Here is a 26,368-nt window from a genome sequence, read left to right as displayed (position 1 = left end):
TAGCTTACATTGTTCTGAGTGCTCCATCACTAAAGAAATATGCAAGAATTATTACCTAGGCAAAAGAAAATCATTTTTTTAAATCCAGAGAAGCATAAAAATATCAGAAGCATTTTAGGAAGATACTGCTGTCATTCACTAGGGAGGAGAAATAGCACAATCAGACTTACAACAATCTGTTAGTGCCAATCTCAGTTAAATGTTAGGTTTTAGTTTAGTTTTAGTTTTTCAATGGGCTTTATTTCCATGACCACAAGATTTATTTGTGCAAAACATGTCCAGTCATGGATTTGTGCAAAACATGTCCAGTCATGTGCAAAACATATCCAGTCATGGATTTGTGCAAAACATGTCCAGTCATGTGCAAAACATATCCAGTCATGGATGCACCTGCTCTTCAAGTAGAAACTTTGAGTCCAAGACGACTTCCAAGCTGGGCACCAAATCTCTCCAGGGGAGAGCTTCTCCATCAAGAGTTTACAGTAACAAATCTCCAGATCCAGGATTCTATAACCCAAAGCCACTTGCCAGGGCTAATTTACAGCCTAATCTTTCCCATTCGTACCTTCACAACCTTCAGGGATTGGGTGAGCATGATGATGGCATCACTTGTCATAGACGTAGTGGAGATATATAACTGAAAATCATCAACATATTGATATTTCACTTGTGCCGATGAATCACATTGTGCAGCACTTTCATGTAGACGTTAAATAGGAATAGAAAGATAGCAAAGCTCTGAAGCACCACACATAAAAGGGACCTAAGGCTAGACTTCTTTCCCCCTGTTGGAACTGACTCTGGAAGAAAGAGGAGAACTATCACAAAATAGATTCCCTCCATGTCCAGCTCCCTAAGTCAATCGAAAAGAACACCATTATCAATGGTTTCAAAAGCCCCTGAAAGATCCAGAGGCGCAAGGGTGAATGCACAAAACATCGCTGATACAATGTGGTTGATCAGCTACCGTGTTTCCCTGAAAATAAGACCCCATCTTATATTTTTCTGAACCCTGAAATAAGCGCTTGGCCTTATTTTATTTATTTATTTATTTATTTATTTATTTATTTATTTATTTATTTATTTATTTATTTATTTATTTATTTTCAGGGATGCCTTATTATTTTGGGGCACGTGGAGCAAGATGGGGCTCCTCTTGCCATCTTACCTGATTTCCAGCTCCATCTCCTTAACCCTAATCAGAGGAAATGGCGGGGACCAGCTGCACATGCATTTAAATATTTTTGGGTAGAGCTTATTTTTGGGTAGGGCTTATTTTTTTGGGGGGGGGTGTATTTTAGTGCATGCACTCAAAAGCCCAATTGGGCTTATTATCAGGGAATGTCTTATTTTAGGGGAAACAGGGTATTTATAAACACATAACTAAAGAGGATAAAGAAGAGTTTAGACATACATTGGATAATATAAATATGCAAGTTAGCCTGCATTAAAAGCCACAAAAATGGTGATCAACTCCAGAAGAGCTGTGAGGTTTGGCCACATTCATGCATTATTCATCATATAATTCTACTTCAAATACTGTTTCATTTCTTACCCCTTCCACATATTAAAACCATTTGCATAATAAAAAATATCTAAGCACTTTCTGAAACATTTGTTTAAAAATAAAAAAAAATCAATCAACAGAAGAACGTAATGTATATTGCAAGAGAAAATGGCCAGCAATAACATCAGGCAGCTAGGAAGAAAGAATCAATTAAAGTGAATTCCCTATATGGAAGAATGGCTAACTAAATTGTAGGAGTGTACTTTGATGTCTAGAATAACTTCATATTTGCAAAACAAATCTGAAGTAGAATTTGATTCTATTTGGAAACTATTTTTAGACTATAATTTTATATATGGAATTGTGCCACATCCAAAATTTGACTTTTAGAGTTGATAGTCTGACTTGGACTCTACATATATGGTAATTTAATGACTTCAATTGTGCTAGCAAAATGCCCGCTAAGCAGTGGTGAAATCAAATTTTTTTTACTACCGGTTCTGTGGGCATGGCTTGGTAGGCATGGTGTGGCTTGGTGGACGTGGCTTGGTGGACATGGCAGGGGAAGGATACTGCAAAATCTCCATTTTCACCCCACTCCAGGGGAAGGATACTGCAAAATCCCCATTCCCTCCCCATTCCTGGGGGAAGGATATTGCAAAATCTCCATTCCCACCCCACTCTGGGGCCAGCCAGAAGTGGTATTTGCCGGTTCTCCTAACTGCTCAAAATTTCCGCTACTGGTTCTCCGAACTTTCAAAATTTCCGCTACCGGTTCTCCAGAACCTGTTAGAACCTACTGGATTTCACCCTGCCTCTAAGTTTCATAGATAACTGTTTGATTTAAAAATAGATATGAAAATTCTTGTTATTTATAAATTTTGTTTTATCATAGAAAATAAAATATAAAACAGTAAAGCAAACAAAAAAATTGAAAAAACAAAAACATAAAAAATCCTAACAACAGCAGTAACAAAACACACACACACAAAAAGGAGGAAAAATTAGTCAATTAAATTTAACATTTAAGATCCACCCTGGCTGGATATGAAAATTCTTAAAGTATTATAAAATCTTAATGATGGACTAGAACATATCTATAATGACATTTTTCAATTTATTGGTTATCTGCATGCATTTTACTCTTTACTTTTGATTTTTTAATTGATATTATCTATTCTTATAATCTTTTAAATTTGTATTTGTATTCTTTTTCTTTATAGCTTTCTATAATTATATTTTGAAAGGATGTTTAAATAATATTGATTTATATAGCTTAAATTCTGTATGAGTGAATTCTTTGCTTTCCCTTTTATACATAAATTAAATTTATCAGATAATTTATTTATAAAATTTATAGGCTGCCTATTTTAACTCAAGGTAACTCTGGGTGGCTTCTATTCTAATCTAGCATAGTTTCTGTGAACCATTTTTCCACACAATCCTTTATATTGGCTAGTGAAAGCATTTTTTTTGCAGCAAAACATCAAAGCACATGCATAGATATTAACATTGTTAACAGAGATGCTTAAGACTACCGTATTTTTTGGAGTATAAGACACCAGAGTATAAGATGCACCTTAATTTTTGGGGAGGAAAACAAGAAAAAAAAATTCTGCCTCTGCCTACCAGCATCCATCAGTATTCATCTGGCTAGCGTCATTGCAGCAAACAGCAAACAGCCTGGTCAGCTTCAGCACATTATTGCAGCCTGATTCAGCACGACCAGCTGATTGACGAGTGGATCGGCCTCCTGGAATACCCCCAATCAGCTGTTCTAGGCTGCAGAATTGCCACAGACCATCGCCACCTCTGTGCCTCGCGTTTTCGGGTGGTTTCAGGCGGCGGGGATCCTCACTTCCACTCGGATTTTGATAACAAGCAGCACAGATCTTTTTATCCATTTAAAACAAACCCTATCACCCTATGTGCATTTAACTGGAGTGGGTGGGGTGGGGTGGGGGATGATTTTCATGGGGGCAGAAGAGGCACTTGGCACTGAAGGCTCCACTCCCGAAACGCCCGTCTTCCTACCTACAGCACCTAGCAGTAGGTGTTGAAAGCCTGGCTTTCTTGCAGCAAGGACCGATAAGAGACCCAGCACTTCAGTCCTCCTGGACGCTGCCATCTCGTAAACACGCTGCCGGGCTTCCCGCCAAGCCCCCTGCATCTTTGCTGCCTCGATTTTCAGCTGCGACACATGGAGGTGGAAAATATCTAAAGGGTGGGGGTGGGCGGGGCTACATTCGGTGTATAAGACACACCCAAATTTTCATCCTCTTTTAGGGGGGGGAAGTGCATTTTATACTCTGAAAAATACGGTAACTTTAATGTAACAGCTTCACAACTATGGAATGTTGTTCCCACGAGATGTCCACTTAGCACATACATCAGAATGCTTTAGCATAAAGGTTCTTAAATATATTCCAGACCTTTTATGCTTTTATTGTTTTAATAACAGTTTTTATTGATCAAATTAATACTGATAAAACAGAATCTGTAATGTTTCAATAGACAACAGTTGGCATATGGTTTTATGTAACTGCTGCTAGGTTTTGTTTCAGTTGGTTGGTATAATTATACTTGTTAGTTTTTATTTACTGATTTCTAGTGCTTGCTTCATTGTATGTTTGTATATTTACTGAAACCTAGAGGCCATTCAGTTCCACTGAGTCCAATTCCTTGCTTAGCACAGAAACTCAAATTAAAGCATCTCCAATAAATGGCTGCCTAGCCTCTATTCAAACATGTCCAATAATGTATTCACATTTCAAAACCTCATTTGGCTCCATGTTGAACTGTTCTGTTATAAAGTTTCTCCTAACCTGCAGCTTTTTCTTAAACTGAAGACCATTTTTTCTTTTTCACTTATATAAATATTTATTGCTGCCAGAACAACTGCTGTACAGAGTACCTCACAAATATAAATACAATAATCTGGCTTGTGCAAAAATGTAATCTGCAGCACGCATATATATGACATTCCTTTGAGAAAACATTTACATTTCTTGAATGTATTTTGTTCATTTCTTTGCTTCACTGAACCATGGAGTGAATGTTGATATTATCAGCATTTAGTATATAGGTAATTATACAGAACAGAGATAAATAACACTAACACTGACAGGGTAAACCACTATAGGTAGTCCTTGATTTACGACCACAATTGAACTCAAGATTTCTATTGCTAAGTGAAACATTTCTTAAGTGAGTTTTGCTCCATTTACGACCTTTGCCACTGCAGTTGTTAAGATAGTAACATGGTTAAGTGAAAGGGCGTTGTCTTACCTGAACGCCCGTTCTGGGGACCGATGTGACAGCGGTCAGGAGAGGGTTAACCACCCTAATCTGGCACAGATCGAGTCAGGAAGTTAACTCCTCCTCTTGCTGCTCCTCCAGCTTTCAGACGAGGAATGTGAAGTGATGTCCTGACGACGCATTAGCCACCTGAAAGAAAACAAATACACAACAGGAGTGCTCCCAGCCGAGACGGACCGGCGGAAGGAAGGGTGGGGCTGACCGCTATCACATCGGTCCCCAGAACGGGCGTTCAGGTAAGACAATGCCCTTTCTAGGGAAGCGATTGTGACAGCGGTCAGGAGAGGGACGTGCCAAAGCCGGTGACCTACTGGGAGGGATCCGCCCGGGACGTGGAGGCCTGGTCCGCACAGACCTGTTGAAGAACCCGGCGCCCAAAGGCAGCCTCCGCCGACGCAAAACTATCTATCCGATAATGGCGGATGAAAGGCGTGGGAGACGCCCAAGTTGCGGCCCAGCATACCTCCAGCAGAGAGGCCTGGGTGGCCCACGCTGCCGAGGTAGCCGCACTGCGTGTGGAATGAGCAGTGATGCGACGAGGAATAGGAAGAGACAGAGTCTCGTAGGAAGAAGCAATAGTGGCGCGAAGCCAACGACCTACAGTGTGAGAGGATACCTTTAGACCCAGGGTGGAAGGTTGAAAGGAGACAAAAAGAGCCTCCGACCTGCGGAAAGAGGACGTTCGGCGGATATAAATGCGTAGGGCTCGACGAACATCCAGTGAGTGCCAAACCCTTTCCCGTGGATGAGACGGGTGAGGACAAAAGTCTGGGAGAACCAGTTCCTGGGACCGATGGAATAGGGAGTTAACCTTAGGGAGAAAGGTGGGGTCCAAACGAAGGACCACCCTGTCGGAGTGGAAAATGCAAAGGTCAGCTCTAGTGGAAAGGGCTGCCAGTTCCGAGATCCGCCTAGCGGACGTAATGGCAACCAAGAAGGACACCTTATAGGATAGGAACCGCAGCCCCACGGTACGGAGAGGCTCAAAGGGGGCCCGGGTGAGAGCGTCTAACACCTTAGGGAGGTCCCAGGTGGGGTAACGATGTACGGGTGGAGGACGGGAATTGGAAGCACCCCTGAGGAACAGCCTTATCAAAGGACGATGAGCCAGGGAGTGTCGGGCACCCAAACAGAGTATAGAGGATAAAGCAGCTACTTGCCTGCGTAAAGTGTTGGGGGAGAGACCCGCGTCCAACCCTCTTTGAAGAAAAACGAGTACCTGTTCCGTAGAGGCCAGTTTCGGATCCAGCCCTTTTGAGGTACACCACCCAGCGAAGGAACGCCAAGTAGCCCCGTAGATACGGATCGTGGCCGGGCGACGAGCCGTCAGAATGGTGTCGACCACGTCGGCGGGGAGATGACGGTCCGTCAGGAGCTGGCGCTCAACCGCCAAGCGGTTAGCTGAAGCCAGGCCGCGTCCGGATGGTGAAGTGCGCCCTGCCGGAGGATGACGTCGGCCGGGGGAAGACGCCAAGGAGGATGGACCGACAGAGCCTGGAGGTCGGCAAACCAGGGCCGGCGGGGCCAATGTGGAGCGACGAGGATCAGGTCCGCCTGCTCTTCCAGGAGTTTCCGGATAACCCTGGATAGAAGGGGAAGGGGAGGAAAGGCATAGAGAAGGCCTTTGGGCCACCTGCTCAGGAGAGCGTCCGTGGAGTCCGCCATCGGGTCCGGAAACCTGGAGAAGAAGCGGTCCGTCTGACGGTTGGTCCTCGTCGCAAACAAGTCCACCACAGGAACCCCGAACCGTTGAGTGATTCTCCGGAATAGGGCCGGGTCGAGCTGCCATTCGCCGTGGTCCACCGTCGCTCGGCTCAGCCAGTCTGCCTGAGTGTTGCTCAGGCCCGATATGTGGGAAGCCCGGAGTGACCTCAGGTTGGCCTCTGCCCAGGCTCCCAGGCGCTCCGCCTCCTCCATCAGGGAGTGAGACCGTGTTCCCCCCAGGCGGTTGACGTGGGCCTTGGCGGCCACGTTGTCCGTTCGGACAATGACATGTCTGTCCCTTACCATTTCCTTGAATACCCGGAGGGCCAGGTGGATGGCCCGGAGCTCTAGCCAGTTTATGTTGTGGCTTTTGTCCCTTGGAGACCAAAGCCCTTGTGCTAGGTGGCCCTGGATATGGGCCCCCCAGCCAGAGAGGCTGGCATCCGTAGTTAGAATGACCGGGTTGGGCTCCCTGAACTCCCTCCCCTTGGACAGGGCCCCTGAAGACCACCAGCAGAGGGACTGAATGACAGGAGAGTTAAGGCGAACAATCATATTCCGGGACTTCTGGTACGGGAGAAGAAACCACTGCAGGGCCCTGCAGTGGAGACGGGCCCACGGAATGATGCCAATGCATGAAACCATCTTTCCCAGGAGTTGAGAGAGGGTTGCCAGGGAGACCGGAGTCCCCTGGGCAACCGAGCTGACCAGAGACCGCAAGCTGGACAGCCGCTCCTCGGAAAGGTAGACCCTGCTCTCGACCGTATCGATGGTAGTCCCAAGGTGTTGTATGCGGGTCGTAGGTACCAGGTGACTCTTGGCCCGATTAATAGAGAAACCGTGAGTCTCCAGGACCTGGAGGGTGGCGTCCAGATCCTGACGTGCCAGCATCTCCGAGTTCGAGAGGATGAGAAGATCGTCTAGATAACACTGGATCCGAATTGGTTGAGCTCGAAGGTGCGCCGCAAGAGCGGCCATTATTTTAGTAAAGACCCGAGGGGCCGATGATAGGCCAAATGGAAGGGCACGGTACTGGTAATGCCGACCCGCATGACAAAACCGGAGAAATTTGACGTACGCCGGATGAATGGGAACATGGAGATAGGCCTCCGTCAGATCGACTGACGTGAGGAAGTCCCCAACTCTAATGCCTTCCAGGATGGAAGAGAGGGACTGCATCTTGAACCGCCGGTAGATGACCCAGCGGTTCAAGGACTTGAGGTCCAGAATGGCTCTCCAGCCTCCCGAGGATTTCTGAACGACGAACAGGCGAGAGTAAAAACCTTGTCCGTGCTGCTCCTGTGGCACCGGCTCGATGGCCTGGATATCAAGAAGGTGTTTGACGGCCGATGCCAGAAGGAGCCGTTTCCGCCGATCCCGGGAAGAGGGGCATCGGAGAAACCTGTCGGGGGGAGTGGAGAGAAATTCGAGGGAGAGGCCCCACCTAACCGTCTCCCGGACCCAAGCGTCCGCAGACGAAACCTCCCATTGGCTGGCAAAGAGAGCCAGGCGGCCCCCAATGGGAGGATTGGACATGCAGCTAATGGGACCTGCGGAAGGGCCGTCCGCGGCCCCCGCGGGAATGGCGTCTGGAGAATCCCCTCTGGGGCTGGAATCCTTGGCGATCAGGAGGCCGGGATCGCGGTGGGAATGCCCTAGGAGACCGCCCCCCTGGGAAGGGATTGTCAAATGGGCGAAAGGAACGCCGGTACTCTGATCTTCTAGAAACACTAGGAAGGATACGTTTCTTGTCCCTTGTTTCTATCAAGAGGGGTTCCAACGGGGCCCCGAAGAGGGAGGGGCCCTCAAAGGGGGACGAGGCGAGTCGCCACTTCGATCTGGCGTCCGCTTGCCAATTGCGGAGCCAGAAAAGGCGCCGGCCAGTAACCGAGGCACCAATAGATTTAGCCGCAAAGCGAGACGCGTTGAGCGTCGCGTCCACGGAGAATTCCAAAGCGGCCAAGATCTTGTTCAGATCTTGATGGGTCCTGGTATCCGACACTGGAAGCCTATCCTGTAATTGTCGGATCCATAGAATAGATGCCCTATTAAAAAAGGATGAAGCCATGGCAGATTTAGCTGCCCAGGCCGAGGCTAGATGGGATTTCACCAGAGACTGCTCTAGCCGTTTATCCTCCGGACGGAGGTTGTCCTCAGGGGGACCAGTAACATTAGCTTGGGCCGTAAGAGCCGCTACTGGAGGGTCAACTGTGGGGACCTGCAGAAGTGATGATAATTCAGGGGCCAGGTTGTAGAAGCGCCGGTCTAGTTGATTAGGGTTAGGCCCCGATGAAGGAGCCGACCATTGCTTCTTCAGTACGTCTTTAAATAATCTGGGCCCTGGTATTTCTTCAGTTTCAATTTCTGGAACCTCAAATAGTGGCAAGGGGGTCCCTGTGTCGCCCCCTGAAGAGGAAGGGGCAGGGGAATTCCCCAGGCGGGTGGTCAATTTAGCCTTATGCAATAATGACCTAAAAAGTTGGGGCTTAAATAGTCCAATGAAGGACGGTTGATCAGGTGCTACGTCCTCATCTTCTGACAGATCCCTGTCTCTACCATCCTCCTCAGTAACGGACGGGTGCTCGGAAGAAGCCATAGATGGAGCATGTCCCCCCGCTGCAGTTTGGCCCTCCTCCAAAAGAGAACCTTCTAGGTCAGCCCTGGAGCAGTCTGAGCCTGCCACCCAGGAAGAGGTTCCGCGTTGTAATTCGGCCTGTACCCCCTTTTGTATAGCAGCCTGCATGAAACTAAGGAATTCTGGAGCCATGGTGAAGTTTGCTGGAACGTTCCCACCCCCGGGTTTTGGATCGTTCTTAGGGGTAGAAGAGGCAGCAGCCTGTTCTTGAGCGGGGGTTACGTCAGATTGGGGCCCAAAGAGGGCCTCACAAATATCCCCTTGCAACGGAGGAAGGGAGTGGTTGCCATCAGGTGACAAGGGCTGCGAGGCCTGAAGATGTTCCCCAGCGGGCGCAGGAGGGGAGGGTTGGGGAGCCAAGGGAGATTGAACGAGTATAGGCCCAGGCAGGGCCGGGGCATCTCTGATTGAGGCCTCCCTCATGGCCTTCTGGATAGAACGCTCGATTGCCTGGTGCAAACGCAGTTCTTCCTTGGCTTTGTCTGCAGCCTTCTTATCCTCTCTAGAGGAACGAGTCTTTTTGGGCTTCTTGGAAGGCCCAGCCGAAGAAGGCCCGGCCTCAGGATCATCGGAGGCCTGGCGTTTGGAGGCTTTAGGAGTGCGAGAGGCCATGTTGGAAATTAGGCCTCAAACGGCCACGAGGCTATGACAAAATGGCACCAGAGGGCGCTCAAATGGCGGCTGCAAAGTCACACCAATAGCCTTCTAATAATGGCTTCAGAGGGCGCTCAAATGGCGGCTGCAAAGTCTCACCAAATAGCCTTCAAATAAGTGGAGGGAAAGACCCCTCCCACGTTCAGTTCCGAGTAAGCCACTCAGCCCCGGTACAATACCGCCCAAGTACTATACCGTAATCTTCGCTCCAGGGATCAGTCCAACCTGGAATTGGCAATCGCCCCCGCGCCAAGCGCGAATGGGTCTCCAAGAGCGGCGAGGCTTCAACGAGGAACGAAGCGGCTGATTGAATGAGCGGCTGAGAAAAGCGGCAGAGGAATTACGGTGCCGCGAGGTGCCTTCGGAAAGCGGGGAAAAGCCCCGCTCGCCGGAATCAAGCTGCCGATAGATCTGCTGCCGCCAAGCAGTTAGGGACCTGCAACTCAGAGAGGAGGTTCCCCTCGGCGGATTTGGGCGTGAGCCGTGCTCGCCGGCAATGGGAGAGGCGCAACGAAAAGCCTCAATCCCACATGACCGCAAGCGGTCCCAGTGGAGAGAGCTGAATTTCTCTCCGCTGTCTGCACCTCAAATTATTATTTCCAATCACAAACACAGACCAACGGTCAGGAGAAGTGGCTAAGGCGTCCGATCCTGCACAGATCGAGTCAGAAAGCTGGAGGAGCAGCAAGAGGAGGAGTTAACTTCCTGACTCGATCTGTGCCAGATTAGGGTGGTTAACCCTCTCCTGACCGCTGTCACAATCGCTTCCCTAGAATCTGGCTTTCCCACTGAATTTGCCTGTCAGATGATCATAAAAGGTGATCACATGACCACAGGATACCGCAATAGTCATAAATACAAATCAGTTGCCAAGCGTCTGAATTTTGATCATGTGACCATGGGGATGCTGCAACAGTTGTAAGTGTGAAAATGGTCATGTGTCATTTTTTCAGTGCCGTTGTAACTTTGCATGTCACTAAATGGAATATTGTAAGTCAAGAACTACCTGTACTATATAAAATGACAGCAAGCCCTACTCCCTTCTAGCACTGATTTTATCTAGTTTGGTAATGAAACATCTGCAAGAAAAAACTAAGCCCTGAGAGCATCCCATATAGAGTCAGATATATTATTAAGTCCAGTAGAAATAAAAACTTAGTTATCACTATTTCTTCTCAATTAGGATTCTGCATTGATATCTTATACATTGCTGTTATATTCTAGATGTAATGCTTTCTGTTGATAAACTGCCTTTTTTCTTTTAAGATTCTTGTTTCTACCCATTTTGCTAAAAATAATAATAATAGAAAAGCATTGAAAACAATGGCTATGGAAGCTGCTTCCAGCTATCTCTGCTCATATTTGCATGCAGAGCTGTTTCCCTGTGAAAAAATATTCTGATGCATTCCAAAGCACTTCTTTTTGCATTGCCATTTTTTTGAAGTACAAAGTTATTACTAAAACATATACCCAGTTCCCAATGTATGGAGAAAAAGGAATTACTCACAAGGAATTTGAGAACAGGGAAATACTCCCTTTCAACCTTTTCTACTGGCAGGTAATGAGTCTATGCAACAGTCAATAAATCTAGCTTGAGCAAATAGCAACTAAGAGGCATACTCCCACTGAAGAAAATAAGAAAATCCGTTTTATGTGAATATAAGGTAATTTGCTCCAATCCCAACATTTAACTTAGAAAACATGGAACTATTTCATTAATAGTTCAGTGTGAGATTTCTTAGACACTTTTAAATGTATATTATACTCAATTTTAGTAGTTTACTTGCATAGCACGGAGACAATAAAGTTAACAAATTTTTGTAGATTTTGTCTTGAAAAATTCATTGAAAAGCAATGACTAAAAGCCTTCATACAGCTGAATCTAAGAACCAGTACATATGATTCTGGAATTAAAATCATTTTGAAGAAGTATTTTCCATATTTTTAAATATTTCTTATTAAAAGAACACTACAAAAACATATTCATAATCTAACAGCCACAGGCTTTATTGAGGCAACAATAAGGAAAGAACCTCATTGCTACCTGTAGCAGGGATTTTAATTCTAATTGAAAAATCTAGTTAATAAACATGGCACACTTTATTTAATATTTATAAAACAATGCATTCAATTGTACTTGGGTTACAGTTCAATTTCCAGGTGATGACGACTGAGAAATATGTTCCCAATGAAGAATAAGCAGATGGTAACTTCCAAATGTTTTAGACTAAGAAATTCTCCCTTGAGTTAAGCATGATGCTTGATTTTCCTAGCAACAGCACTGAAGTTATCTTCCATTGTCAAATTAGTATTCTGCAAAAACGTATTTAATTTTATGCCAATAGTCCTCAACTTACAACCATTCATTCAATGATCATTCAACATTACAACAGCACTGAATGAATTGTGATTATGACAAGTCTTAGCACCCCATGGTCACATCATCAAGCTCTGGGTACTTGGGTTTGCCTTTATGACAAGTTGCCAAGCAGCCCATGATCATAAGATTGTCATTTCAAACCTTCCAACTTACAATTTTCCATGCCAATTTCCCCAAAAAGTCAAGGGGAAGTCTGAAGAGGCCATCACATGTTGCTAGGGTAACTCTCCTTCCCCTCCCTCCGCACTGACATCAGTCACTCGCACACCCTTCCTGACAATGCAATGCCTTTCCTGCATTCTCATATACCTTCCCATGCTGCACACAATCGCTTGTGCACTCCCACCCTGACTTGCATGGTACCACTTGCACAGCCTCCCATGCTCCGTGGCACCTCTTGTGCACTTGCCCAACCTGCACAGCGCACCTTCTCAATCCATGTGGCACTTTTCCCACACCTCTTGTCCCACCTGGCACTTCTTGTGGTCCTCCCAACCCCAGGCAGCCTTTCACACACCTTTCCTGAGCAACACACGGTTCCTCCCATGCTCCCTCCCTGACCATCCCATGGCCATTGCCACTATTCTCCTCCTAGCCACTTACTGGCCTGCGAGCTGAGATCTGCAACTTCCTGCCAGCTTCCCCATTGACTTTGGTTATGGGAAGTTAGCAGGAAGTTGCTTCACCTAACAACCATTTGTTAACAACCAGTTAACGATGGCAACTAGAACTGTAATGATTGCTGTTGCTAAGCAATACAGTTGTGCTTTACAACCACGTTGCTTAGTGATTGAAATGCCAATTGAATTGCCATCGAGGGTCAAGAACTACCTGTAATTAGGTTTAGTATGTTTTAGTAATTTTGCAAATTTGTAACTTGGAGATTTATATGTGATAAACAAAAAGGGTATTTTAGCTTTAATATGATTCTATATCTATGTTGATCCTTTTATTCTGATTGTTATGACTTATGGTGAAACAAATAAATCTGCATTTAGTGTTTTTCTACTGCCTTCTTGCTCTCACTTTAGACCGAAGTTCTATCAAGTAAACATGCAGACAGAGGTAGGAAAGATCAATTTACCCACCTTTCAATAGATTAGGTATTGTTCAGTGCCCAGAGAGTCACTTGTTTTGGATAAGCAGCTATAGAAACTGAATAAATAAAGCAGGTTGCACAGACACACATTGTGTACATTTCATCCCCCCAAAAATATGATCATATTTGATTTGTAATACTGTAGACAAATATTTGAATTAAACATTATAAAAGAAAACATAACCCTATGACATACTTATGATTTAGTCCTAGGAATTCTGACTGGAAAATCAGACCCAAAATTCAAAACGTTTTCTCCCAAGTGTGCCTATACTTTCAACAGGTAATCCTCGACTTACGACATTTCATTTAGTGACCATTTGAAGTTACAATGGCACTGAAAAAAGTGACTTGTGACCATTTTTCACACTTATGACTGTTGCAGCATTCCTATGGTCATGTGATTTACATTCAGATGCTCGACAACTGACTCACATTTATAACGGTTGCAGTGTCCTAGGGTCATGTGATCCCTTTTTGCAACCTTCTGACAAACAAAGTCAATGGGGAAACCAGATTCACTTAACAACCATGTTACTAATTTAACAACTTAAATTCGTTTAACAAAGGTGGCAAGAAAAATGTAATAAAGTCATAAAATGGGGCAAAATTCACTTAACAAATTTCTCACTTAGCAACATAAATTCCGGGTTCAACTGTGGTCGGAAGTCAAGGACTATCTGTATTACATATATTCAAGTAGAATTTCTCTTTAAAAAATCAGCTTTCTTATAGAATATATCTGCAAGAGGACATTCTATAACTAAAGTAATACTTTTAATATTTTTATGCCCATGAAACTCATACTTCATGTCTCAAAATGAAATAGTTTGTACAGTATTCCAGTTTCAATGTCAAGTATTTAAAGAATTGGAAATATTTACTCACTAGTTATTAAGTAGGTTGTTTACTTAAGCCAGCCTGTACCTGATAACCTTGGGCTTTCATCTTGAGAATCAGAATGGCAAGCCAACTAAGTAACAGAAAATTCATTCAATATATCATACAATAGTTACTTTTCTCGAAGTTCCCTTTATGAGCAGCTACTGTTCAAGTTATAATAAAGTTTATCATCCCTACTGCCCCATTTTAAATAGAGCTTTTGCAGGCCCAAATTTCTATAACAAAAATTGATTTGCTGCAAAAACATTTTCAACTAAGAGCATTTTTCAATTATATTCCAAGAAAATACTTTGAAAGTGAAACAAAATGGAATTTTAGTTGGAACCAAAAGAATCACTTATTGAGCATAACAATTTAACCAAAAGATGGAAATATTGAAACTTTTGCTGTTTTGAGCAAAACTGTGAATCTTGTATAATAAAGTCTTCATTTGCTATGTGGCCATACAATTAGGCATTTCCCTAAGGTCCCCCAAATAGAAGGACCCCAAAATCACATTTTCAGAAAATGGGTTCTGCCGTTCCAGCATCTCTGTCTGGTTGCGTGCACACCTCTAGATGTTTCTAGCTTTCCCAAATCAACAGGAATTTCTGGAATCCTCAAATCAACCTCTGGGGCCTTGAATAGCATAGCTTCCACGTATGCGTGCCAACTCTGCCCTATGTTCCACAATTACTTGAATTTTTAACAGCCCAACAACCAATAGAAGATTCATATGCATTTATAAATCAAACGATGTCTATGCAAATGAAAGCGAGGACAATTAGCCCTCACATTTATGCCACTTTACAGTATTAGCATAAGTGATTGGTTCTGCTTAACATGGCAGTGAGAGGACTTCCATAACTAATTATCGCCTCTAAAAACATAAAAATTGAAATCTATCATTCTGCAGATTAATACACAACCGAACACTAATTGGTCTGATTAACGAATGTGTGTGATTCAAGGTGCTGGTTGTTAAAGCCCTATATGGCATGAGGGACTACTTATCTCCCATAACATCAGCCAGGCTAATTCAATCCTGTAAGGTTGGCGCACTCTGGGTTCCTTGCATCAAACAATGTCCTCTCATAGGACCTCTGAACCAAGCCTTCTCTGTAGCGATGCCTGCCCTCTGGAACAAGGTTACCATTCCAGACCCCGATGTGAGCGTGTGCGGCATCGAAAAACCAGCGATTATATAGGACATGATAGTGCCAGAGCAGGTGGGCGGGACCAGCCTGCGAACCGGCAGCAGCCCACCACTGCACCAATGTATATAGCAATCACTTTCCTAAAGTATGTCTCCTCATGCTAGTAATTAAAAATAGAACTTCATTATGCTAAATTGACCCTCTTTTCCTTCTTTCCCCATTTCTTTTTTTCTTCTTTATCTTGTCTTTCTGTTATACCAGTAGACGTCTTCTCAGCTTTTAATTAAGTAAATGCCTATTATTGTTTTGACTTGTTTGCTGCTTTTCCTTTTAAATGAAAATGCATCAAACAAAAAATACCTACAACTAAAAATACACCATGATAATAAACATATTAATATTTTAAAACATAAATGTATTTCAATAATGCATTACAACTTTTTAAGGTTATTATCACATTGGTATTTTCTATCTGTGAAGCACAGCAACAATACAATGCTATTATTTATCAACTACCATGTTTCCCCAAAAGTAAGATCTGATCTTCTATTAATTTTTGCTCCAAAAGACATATTAGGGCTTATTTTCCAGTTAGGTCTTATTTTTGGGGAGATGCAGTATTAAAATGTGTCTGTCCGGCTGACAATCTTAACTGGGGCTTATTTTTCAAGTAGGGTTTATATTACGATTATCCTGAAAAAAATCATGCTAGGGCTTATTTTCCGGCTGGGTCTTATTTTTGGGAAAACACAGTATTAATACATAAACTAAACGAGCACAGAGTCCATTAAAAATACCGAACACAAGAACTGGACATCAGGATAGCAGCAAATAATCTATCACATACCACTATTTCTTTCCGTCTGGTATAGTTTTTAACAGTTCCAACAGCAAGGAAGTTAATATGGGTTTGATGTTCAGTCGCTTAGCCTCTGTTCTCTATTATCCTTTTACTACATCTAAACATATGATCAGCCTTACTATTCTATGGGAAATCAGGAGGGAAGAGTTATGCTGTACTAGGAAACTAATAAACATTCCTTCTTTTTATCCTTTCAAAGCTCTACAGTACACAGATGGCTACTGACACACTCCAAACAAGTCGTTATAGTAGTATTCTACGGCCAATTCTTCTTTATATATGCAGCTGCCTTCCTCTCTAGCATCCTCTAAGCAATCATTTACATGAATAGTAACAGATGTGTCCACAAATACATATAACAAAGAAAATACAAAAGCAGTAAATTCATTACAATAAACATAGGATTACATATTAACCATGAATCTTACTTAAGTTGTATCTGTCTGGCCCAATACATGTAACTGGCCATCTCTGGATATTCAGTACTCAACAGGAGGATAGTAATCTGAGAGATTACACATTTATTGTTCTATCCTGGACTGTTCCTTTCAGCAGGGAGGGGTTTTTTTTATAAATAATTATCTTAAAGTATTTGAGAGAAATCCTTGACTCCTGTAAAAGTCAACTGGCTAGAACATAGAAACAATCCAGGCAGTTAAACACATTGCTAGTATCTTTTCCAGCCTTGCGGGGCCTATGCAGCTCACACTAATTAAGCAAGTTGGGAGAGGCTGCAAAGCAGTTAGAAGACTTTTGAATCTGACTGAATAAAACTATGAGCTATTATGAGTCTACTTTGTGGTGAGGTTAGGCAGAAAAACAGCACTTAACCTGATCTGATCTGATCTAACAAAATACAGGTAGTCCTCGACTTACAACAGTTCATTTAGTGACTGTTCAGCTACAATGGCACTGAAAAAAGTGACTTATGAACATTTTTCACAGTTACAATCGTTGTTACAGCCCCATGATCATGTGATCAAAAGCCAGACGCTTGGCAACTGATTCATATTTATGACAGTTGCAGTGTCCTGGAGTCATGTGATCATCTTTTGTGACCTTCATTGACTTTGTGTCAATGAAAAATATCTAGAGTGTTGAATTTGGGGGATGCTTCTGTATTTACAAGTTATGTCCTGAAAAGAAATAATTCTGTGTTAAGATGTATGTGTTTTTAAAGAACATAAAATATTGTGGAAATTATATTTCTGAAGTTGCTCCTTTAACTTTGAAGATGTGCTAGCTTTTAAAGCCAAGAATACTTTGATCATTTAAGCCGCAAGGTTGTAAAATGGATATAACAGAAGACAATAATGAGGGAGTCCCTAGGATTTAGCATAGACAGAAATTTAATGGGAATAGCTTTTTTCCTCCTTAAGAAAAAATAACATTTGTTCACAATATTGTCATTCAATAGTAAGAATTTATATGGAAATTTATATTGTGCAATTTACAGTACATGACAAATTTTATTTTAGACTAGGAACTATACATTGTAGAATCCAAGATATCACAGAATGGAAAAAAAATAGATTTTACTTTTGGTCTTACATAGCATCTTCTTTTTGGCTGAAAGCACATCAAACTACCGGTACTTTAAGCATTGTTTTGATAAGTCCTACAAAAGCAAGAATCAGTATACAATGTTTTTCTTTTGACCCATGAAAACAAAGATACAAATTCGTATGTTGGACTATGTATGGTTTATAGATGAGTCAGAGAAAGAACAAGAAGTGTTGCCTAAATAATTTACAAGTAAACCAATAAACACCATTTATTTAAAGAAGAGAAGAATATCCTTTATGACATTACACTTTTTTCTCCAGCAAACCACATATAGGAGGCTTGGAATGTTGTAAGTACAGCAGACAGTTGAAGGAGAAAAAAGGGTATTGGAAGAATATCTGAAGGACAGTGAAGAAGCTGCACTGAAGCTAGTACTTCATGAAGAAATACTGAATACTGGAGAGACCATCTAACCTATAAGAACAAACACACACAAAACCAGAATTGAGAAGAAGACAACAGGTAGCAATGCTGCCTCTGCAAAGAACTTGAAGAAAAAGTGGATCACCTAGTTAAATTGCTACAAAAAGATCACACAAATTGGTTACTTCCCCACGGCCTTGAAAGAGGCGGTGGTGAGGCCTCTCCTCAAGAAGCCTTCCCTGGACCCGGCAGTATTAGCCAACTACCGTCCCGTCTCCAACCTTCGCTTTGTGGCGAAGGTTGTTGAGAGTGTGGTCGCACGACAGTTTCCACAATACCTGGAGGAAACATCTTATCTGGATCCATTCCAGTCGGATGATCTCTGGAGGGCTCCGGACAGAGGTTGCTCCTCTGTTCTGGCCCTGTTAGACCTCTCAGAGGCTTTTGATACCATCGACCATGGTATCATGCTGTACCAGTTGGAAGAGTTGGGGTTGGGGGGCACCGTGTTACGGTGGTTCTCCTTTCTCTTGGACCGGTCACAGTTTGTGTTGGCAGGGGAGCAGAGGTCGACCTCGAGATGCCTCATATGTGGGGTGCCTCAGGGGTCGGTCCTCTCGCCCCTTTTGTTCAACATCTATGTGAAGCCGCTGGGTGAGATCACCCAGCTGTACATCTCCACCCCGGGCCACCCCAATGATGCACTTGAAGTGATGTCCCGGTGCCTGGAGGCCGTGTGGATCTGGATGGGGAGGCTCAGGCTCAGGCTCAACCAATCCAAGATTGAGTGGCTGTGGTTTCCGGCATCCCGATATAGTCAGTTGACACCATCACTGACTATTGGGGGCGAGTCTTTGGCCCCCACGGAGAGGGCTCGCAATTTGGGCGTCCTCCTGGATACGCAGCTGTCCTTGGAGGAACATCTGACGGCTGTAGCCAGGGGGACTTTTTATGCTCTCTATGGGGCTCCCCTTGAAGAGCACCCGGAGGCTCCAACTGGTCCAGAATGCGGCCGCGCGGGTAGTTACGGGAGCCGCATGGCACTCCCACATAAGCGTGAGCTGCACTGGCTCCCAGTGGTCTTCCGGGTGCGCTTCAAGGTGTTGGTTATTAGCTTTAAAGCGCTCCATGGCATAGGACCTGGATATCTTCGAGACCACCTGCTGCTACCAATGGCCTCCCACTGACCTGTGCGCTCCCACAGAGAGGGCCTCCTCAGGGTGCCATCGGCCAAGCAATGTAGACTGGTGGCCTCCAGGGGGAGGGCCTTTTCTGTGGAGGAACCTGCCCTCTGGAATCAGCTGCCCCCAGAGATACGAAGAATCCAAGACCTCAGTGCCTTCCGCCGTGCCCTTAAGACCTTTCTTTTTCAGCAAGCCGGGCTGGCTTAACACATTTTTAAATGTTTTTAATAGGTTTGTTATTGTTTTTTAACTATAGGGCCAAACGCATATATATCTTTTTAACTATATTTTAATGTTTGTATTTATGTTTTTTACTTTGGCTGTGCACCGTCCTGAGTCCTTCGGGAGAAGGGCAGTATATAAATCTGATAATAAATAATAAAATAAATAAATAAATAAATAAAATTACAAACAAGGACATGAGAAAGTAGCAACAATGGTGCACTGGAATAGAATTCTTTATTGGCCAAGTGTGATTAGACACATAAGTAATTTGTCTCCAGTGCTTAAATTCTCAATCAATTAAATATGCGCAGCAGCCAAAAAAGCCAATGCAATCCTAAATAGCATTAATAGAGGGATTTAATCAAGATCATGTGAGGTACTAAGACCACTTAGTACTGCATCCAATTTTGGTCACCATACTACAGAAAAGATGTTGAGACTCTAGAAAGAGTACAGAGAAGAGCAACCAGGATGATTAAGGGACTGGAGGCTAAAACATATGAAGAATGATTACAGGAATTGGGCATGGCTAGTCTAGTGAAGAGAAGGACCAAGGGGGACATGTTAGCAGTGTTCCAATAATTGAGGGGCTGATACAGAAAGGAGGGGATCGATCAACCTAATTTCCAAAGCACCTGAAGGCCAGACAAGGAATAATGGATGGAAACTGATCAAGGAGAGATTCAACTTAGAAACTTTCTGACAGTGAGAACAATCAACCAATGGAACAGCTTGCCTTCAGAAGTTGTGGGAGCTTCATCACTGGAAGCTTTCAAGAAGAGACTGGACTGCCTTCTGTCACAAAATGATACAGGGTCTCCTGCCTGCGCAGGAGGTTGGACTAGATGACCTACAAGGTCTCTTCCCACTCAGTTTTCTGTTCTGTTCTGTTGTGTTCTACTCTATTCTATGCAAGTAACAAGTGATAAACCATGATCACAATCATAAAATACAATCATCCTCATCATAAATTGTTAGATAAGATATCTGCAAAAAATATCAATTCACTAAAAGCAAGAACTGATGGGACCACAAAATAGATATGGTAATAGAAAATAAATAAGCTAAATTGCTCTAGTCTAGGACTTTATTATAGAAAATTATAAACAGCTCCATCACAGCATATAAATTAGATATCAGCATAGACTGTTTAAAAGTGAGGCCCTATTTCCTAATTTTATTTACTTGTACTTAAATAAAAAACTACACTATGATCAAAATGAAAGCCAAATCTCCAATATTATTGACACAGAGGTGACCATTCATTCCATTCAGTCTAAAAGAACGCCCTGTCTTTGAATTTATTTCTTCTAAATATACATTATTACAATTATAACAATGTTGCAGAAGAAAATGCAATATGCCAAACAGACTAGGCACATTAGAATTGAGGTTTGCCTACACCACCCTATAAATATTGCATCCAGTGAAAAGGTAGCACAAAGGCTGCTTTCATAATTTAACAGCTACCTTACTTCAAAGGTTTCTGCCATTCCATCCAGCATGCCCACGCTGTTGCCCTATAATTTAAACTAATCATACCAGCTTCATTTTCATGCATTTCTTGCCTTCTTTCATGGGTTATTCTTGTACTTACTTGCCCTTGGCATCTCTTTTGAGGAATAGCTTGATATTTAAGTTCTTTAGAAATGTCATGTGTTCAGCTCCATGGTGCATTATTGGTATTTGCTAGAAATATAAATACTAAGTCCTAAAGCATGGAGACACTAATTAGCACTTTCCTATACAAATGTTCTGCATGCTTGATGGATGAAATTCAGTCTTCAGGGAAACTTGTTCCATAGGCCACATGCAATTAATTAGTTTCAGACATGCTATAGATGATCTCCTCTACTCAATAAAGTCAGCAGTTTAATCCATCAGATCCCTGGATTTTATTTAGTTTCCACTGAGGTCTATGACACAATAGGAGTAAGTTTTACAAACCTTCTTCTGATTCCATTCTGTTGTAATGTTCTTTGCACAAATAAGGCACTGTTCTTTTAATATACACTGTGGTCTATTATCTGTCTCCATATTTTAAAATAGTTTTGTTAAATAATCTGAAATCAAATATTCTTATTGCTCACTTGATAGCCATATAACTTTTATCAAACATGCTACATAGGGAGAGAAGGACATTTTTTAAAAGTACAATATTGTATATTTCCTCAATCAAAACAGCTGCAAGAGGATATTGAACTTCATCTAATTCTCTGAATTAAGAAGAAGTAGATTGATGTAATCATAACAGTTTATTATTCCCTGCAGTTTAGCAATGTATTTGGAATAATATTCCAAAGGTAATTGAGTACCGTATTTTCCGGCGTATAAGACGACTTTTTAACACATGAAAATCTTCTCAAAAGTCGGGGGTCGTCTTATACGCCGGGTGTCGTTCTCCTGTAACCAGGCAGACCAGCCCGAAAGGCTGCAACTCAGCTGGGATCGCCAGAACCATGGCTCTGACGGTCCCAGCTCTGATGATCCCAGCTGAGTTCCCTGCAACTCAGCTGGGATGGCCAGAGCCATGTAAAAGATAAAAAGTTTTCCCCTTCCAGCTTGCTTACCTCAGCTGCTAGTCCCAACGCTTGCCTTGCTTGCCTGAATCTATTCCATCAGCAATCAGCAATCAAGCAAGCAGGGAGTTGTGGACTTCAACTCCCAGAATTCCTCAGCCAGCAAAGCAAAGCTGGCTGAGGAATTCTGGGAGTTGAAGTCTACAAGTCTTAAAGTTGCCAAGGTTAGAGACCCCTGTTCTATTGGGTAAGTTTTTTTCCCCTTTGGGAGCTTTAAAAAAAATAGTCAATTGGGTTTTTTTTAGTTGTTCTTTTTTAGACCTAGCCATTTAAAGTTTAGGAAGTTTTAAATTTAGCTTTCATATAAAAATAAAAATAAAATAAAATAAAATAATATTTGTGCAGCTTTCTGAGATTTAATGTGTTTCTGTAGTGTTTCACTGTAACTACACAAACACACAAAATCTCACAAAGCTGTATGTGGAATTTTGTGTGTGTAAAGTTGGTTTTTTGGACTTTTTGTGGCTGTGTGAGGTTCCTGCTTGTTGCAGGGGCCATTTTGGGTCTAGCACAGCTGCTTTTACATTGTGGGTGAGCCAGTTGTGTTGTGTGTGTGTGTTTAGAGTGTGAAAGTTTTTTGGGGGGGCTTTTTGTGGCTGTGTGAGGTTCCTGCTTGTTGCAGGGGCCATTTTGGGTCTAGCACAGCTGCTTTTACATTGTGGGTGAGCCAGTTGTGTTGTGTGTGTGTAGAGTGTGAAAGTTTTTTGGGGGGGCTTTTTGTGGCTGTGTGAGGTTCCTGCTTGTTGCAGGGGCCATTTTGGGACTAGCACAGCTGCTTTTACATTGTGGGTGAGCCAGTTGTGTTGTGTTGTGTTGTGTGTGTTTAGAGTGTGAAAGTTTTTTGGGGGGGTTTTTTGTGGCTGTGTGAGGTTCCTGCTTGTTGCAGGGGCCATTTTGGGTCTAGCACAGCTGCTTTTACATTGTGGGTGAGCCAGTTTATGTTTTTTAATTTTTATTTGGTGTGCATTGGAAGAGGGGTAGTCTTATATGACGAGTATAGCCCAAACCCTATATTTTAACAGGAAAAGTTGGGGGTCGTCTTATACGCCCAGTCGTCTTATACGCCGGAAAATACGGTACCAGATAGATATGTCAGGCAAGAGAGAAAAAAAATGTTATGGAAGTTGCAGTCCTGAATTGAGATACTGTAAAATAAATAATAATTTCTGAAGGGATAAAAAATATTTCTAAATCCAGAAATATCATGAATATCACTCTAAAATACTAAAAATCATTAATTTGTTATTGAAATTAATTAGATGTTAGCTGACCTTGTAAATAAATTTATCAAGGAAGCAAATTTTGCTTTTCTCATAAATATCAATTATAGGTTAAAGACAAGATTTAAATATTTGTTTCATTTCAGAAGCAAATAAAAGATGTAGAAATTAGTAAGCAAAACAAAAAAATTTGTATTTACATCAATAATTTAAAGCCAACATCTGAAATTTTAGGATTATAAAAATTTTCTGGGTCAGGATGTTCAATAGTTTGACTTGGACACAGCATGGAGTGAGAAGCTGGTTGCTATAGTTTGTGGTGGTTTATCATTTTATGGCTTATAACATTTGGTCCAAACTGTAGTTCATTCCACATACCATACTTGAAAAAAGTATAAAAACTCAATCACCTCCACAAAATAGTTATTTGCTCTCAATAAGATTATTAAGATGAATTCTTCCTGAAATCCAAATCATCCAGTGATAAAAAATCTTTAAAAATTTAAATATAACACGACAAAAATCTTCACAGAAAAATATAAATATCTGTTAAAATTTCACAATTTCTTCCACTGTATCTAGTGAGTATATATTTCATATTGAAATCAGATATATTATGATATGAAACTTGAAGAGATTAAGCATTAAATACAACTGTGCTATTTTGCACTATTATTTAATATATACTGATGAAAAGCATTCTTCATTGATAAAGAATTAAAAATAATCTTGATTACTAGAATTCAACATTTTGACAAGTATGCCAACAGTGCAAATTTCTAATACAATAGCACAATTTATTATTATAAAATATTATTGCTCCTTGGAGGACAAAACATTCATAACATTCAGAGTTTATTTGCCTTATTTTGCACACTATATAACCTAAGTACTGTACCAGATATGTGAAATAACTTTCAGTTAAGATTATCATCTCCAAGATCAAAATTGCTGCAAAGCCTTCCTTAGATTCTTAATATCAAGAAATTGCACAGAGCAAAGGCAATTCAGATATATAACATGCCAGCTACTAATCTGGCATGATACACCCTGTCTATGTGAATAACATGTTCAGAGATTTCACTCATATTCAAATTCACAATCTTCTATCAACACTAGATTACAGATGTGCCAATAATTTCATTCCTATATACATGTATGTATTACTAACCCAATATAATATAACAAACTATTTGGCACTTCTAATTAATCAATGGGAGTTATTACTGGAAAGGTGAATTAAAGAAATCTTCCCTCCTCTCCTCTCCATAGGTTTAAACAACATTGGCCAAGTTTCTCAGACAGTATAGTCTGATTCCACCATATATGGAACTATGTTAATTTAAATTCCAGGATATAGTCTGAAACTCAGCACCTATCATCAGGATTTAAGTTAGACTGAAAGTTGTCACAGCTGCTTTAGAAGCTCATATTTATTAACGGCAGTGGTTCAGAAGACACAGGCAAAAGTTAAGAATCCTGAGAACTCTTACTAAGGGAAATTTTAACTTAAAATTATTTATGAAAGAGCACATGTAGGATTGTCCAGTAATAAATATTGCTTTATTTAACCTTGCAATTATTTCTCAGGACCATTCAGAAGGACGGAGAGATTCACTGTCGGAATCAAGAACGGAATCTTAAAATTTCTCTGAAGACACCGATGGAGCAAAAGAAAGGCACTGGCATATATTTCCCCCCCCCCACACCCCCATTCCTCCAGCCGCCCCTTTTCTCGCCCTTCTTGGAGCAGTTTCAAACCAGCACGTTAGAGTGAGCCAGAAGAAATGTTGCCTGCCAGCTTGAGAAAGATCAGTCTGAATGGCACCGAGCAATTGCTGGGCCTGGTCTAATGAAACAGGGGAGGAGAAAAGGGGGAGACGCTGTTGTGGCAGCGAGCGGCGGCGGGCGATGGAAAGAAATCCCTTACGGACGCCGAGGGGCTTGATTGGGTCTTGGCACCAAATGGCTGCGGGGAGAGAGAGCGGGAAAGAGAGACACCGACTCTCGGCATCCACTTCCCAGCTCCCTCCAACATCTCCGGAGGACACAAAGGAACCCCTTGAAAGGGGGTGGTTAGTCGTAATCGTACTAACGCGTTTTTTTTTTAATTAAACACACACACACACACACACACACAGCCCTCCCCCAGCAACAGAACTGCTACTTTCTCACACAGCCCCAAAGAGCCACACAAGCTCCCTCGCGCCACGCCGGATTGGGATCCACGAGCGCGTTTCAGCGCCTCGGAGAAAGCGCATCCACGCCGGCTCAAAAAAGGCAGGGCGAGGAGGACCGACTTTTTATTTCGTTCGTTCCAAAACACTCCTCGCTTTCCCCCCGCCGCCCCCACCCCAGTCCGCCTCCGGACGGAGGCATAAAATGGGGGCTCCCCGTTCTCTCCAGCCCAAACAAAGTAGAAGGAAAAGAACGCCCGCGCGGGACGCCCGGTTTGGATTCGCAAGGCAGACCGGCGTGCACAAGAACAAGCGGCGACGAGTCAGAGGGCCAGTTATGTGTCTTTTTTTTTTTTTTTTCGCCTCGCACTCACCAAGAAGCAGCAGCAGGAGGAGGAGGACTCCCCTCGCCATCTCCGCGGTCAACGCTGCACCGGTTTGATTTCCTTTTCGGTTGCGCCCGGCCAACTCCGGCCTTGGCACCAGCTTTCACTCCATGCTGTTCAGAAAAAGCTCCAGAAACCTCTTAGCCAGCCCAGCCGCCAAAGCCAGCCCCACCCCTCGCCTCCCCTCGCCTCGCACACCCGGGACAAGGTGGAGCTTCCGGGCAGGAGGATCCCGCTCCGGCAAAAGGCAGGCCGGAATCTAATTGACGACCACCAGCCCCGACTTATTTCTCCTCGCCTCTCAGATTACCTGTCCGGTTGGCGGGCGACCTCTACTGACTGGATTTGGTGGGCTCTTAAAATGGGAGATCCGATGGGAGGTGTTTTTTTTTTTTTTAAAAATTATTATTTCAAAATAAAGGTTCTCCGGAATGTCCTACCTAGACACACACACACACACAAAATCCTAC

At 42.8% G+C, this 26,368-nt stretch overlaps 1 protein-coding gene across 1 annotated transcript in view; it reads right to left on the bottom strand.

Annotated features, from left to right (window-relative positions):
* The window catches only part of PTK7 (protein tyrosine kinase 7 (inactive)), an 88,855-nt gene extending 62,852 nt beyond the window's left edge, over positions 1 to 26,003 (bottom strand). Inside the window, exon 1 of the mRNA XM_070948200.1 lies at positions 25,887 to 26,003. Within this exon, the coding sequence (XP_070804301.1) occupies positions 25,887 to 25,926 (40 nt within the window). The 5' untranslated portion in view covers positions 25,927 to 26,003. The remainder of the gene's footprint in view (positions 1 to 25,886) is intronic.
* Between the last annotated feature and the right edge of the window lie 365 nt (positions 26,004 to 26,368).

Source organism: Pituophis catenifer, unplaced genomic scaffold (genome assembly GCF_029215685.1).
Source record: "Pituophis catenifer annectens isolate HBS135680 unplaced genomic scaffold, rPitCat1.0.hap2 SCAF_1, whole genome shotgun sequence".
NCBI classification, from domain to species: Eukaryota; Metazoa; Chordata; class Lepidosauria; order Squamata; family Colubridae; genus Pituophis; species Pituophis catenifer.
Note: the sequence above shows the minus strand (reverse complement) of the source record. Positions and strands in the feature narration are given on the sequence as shown.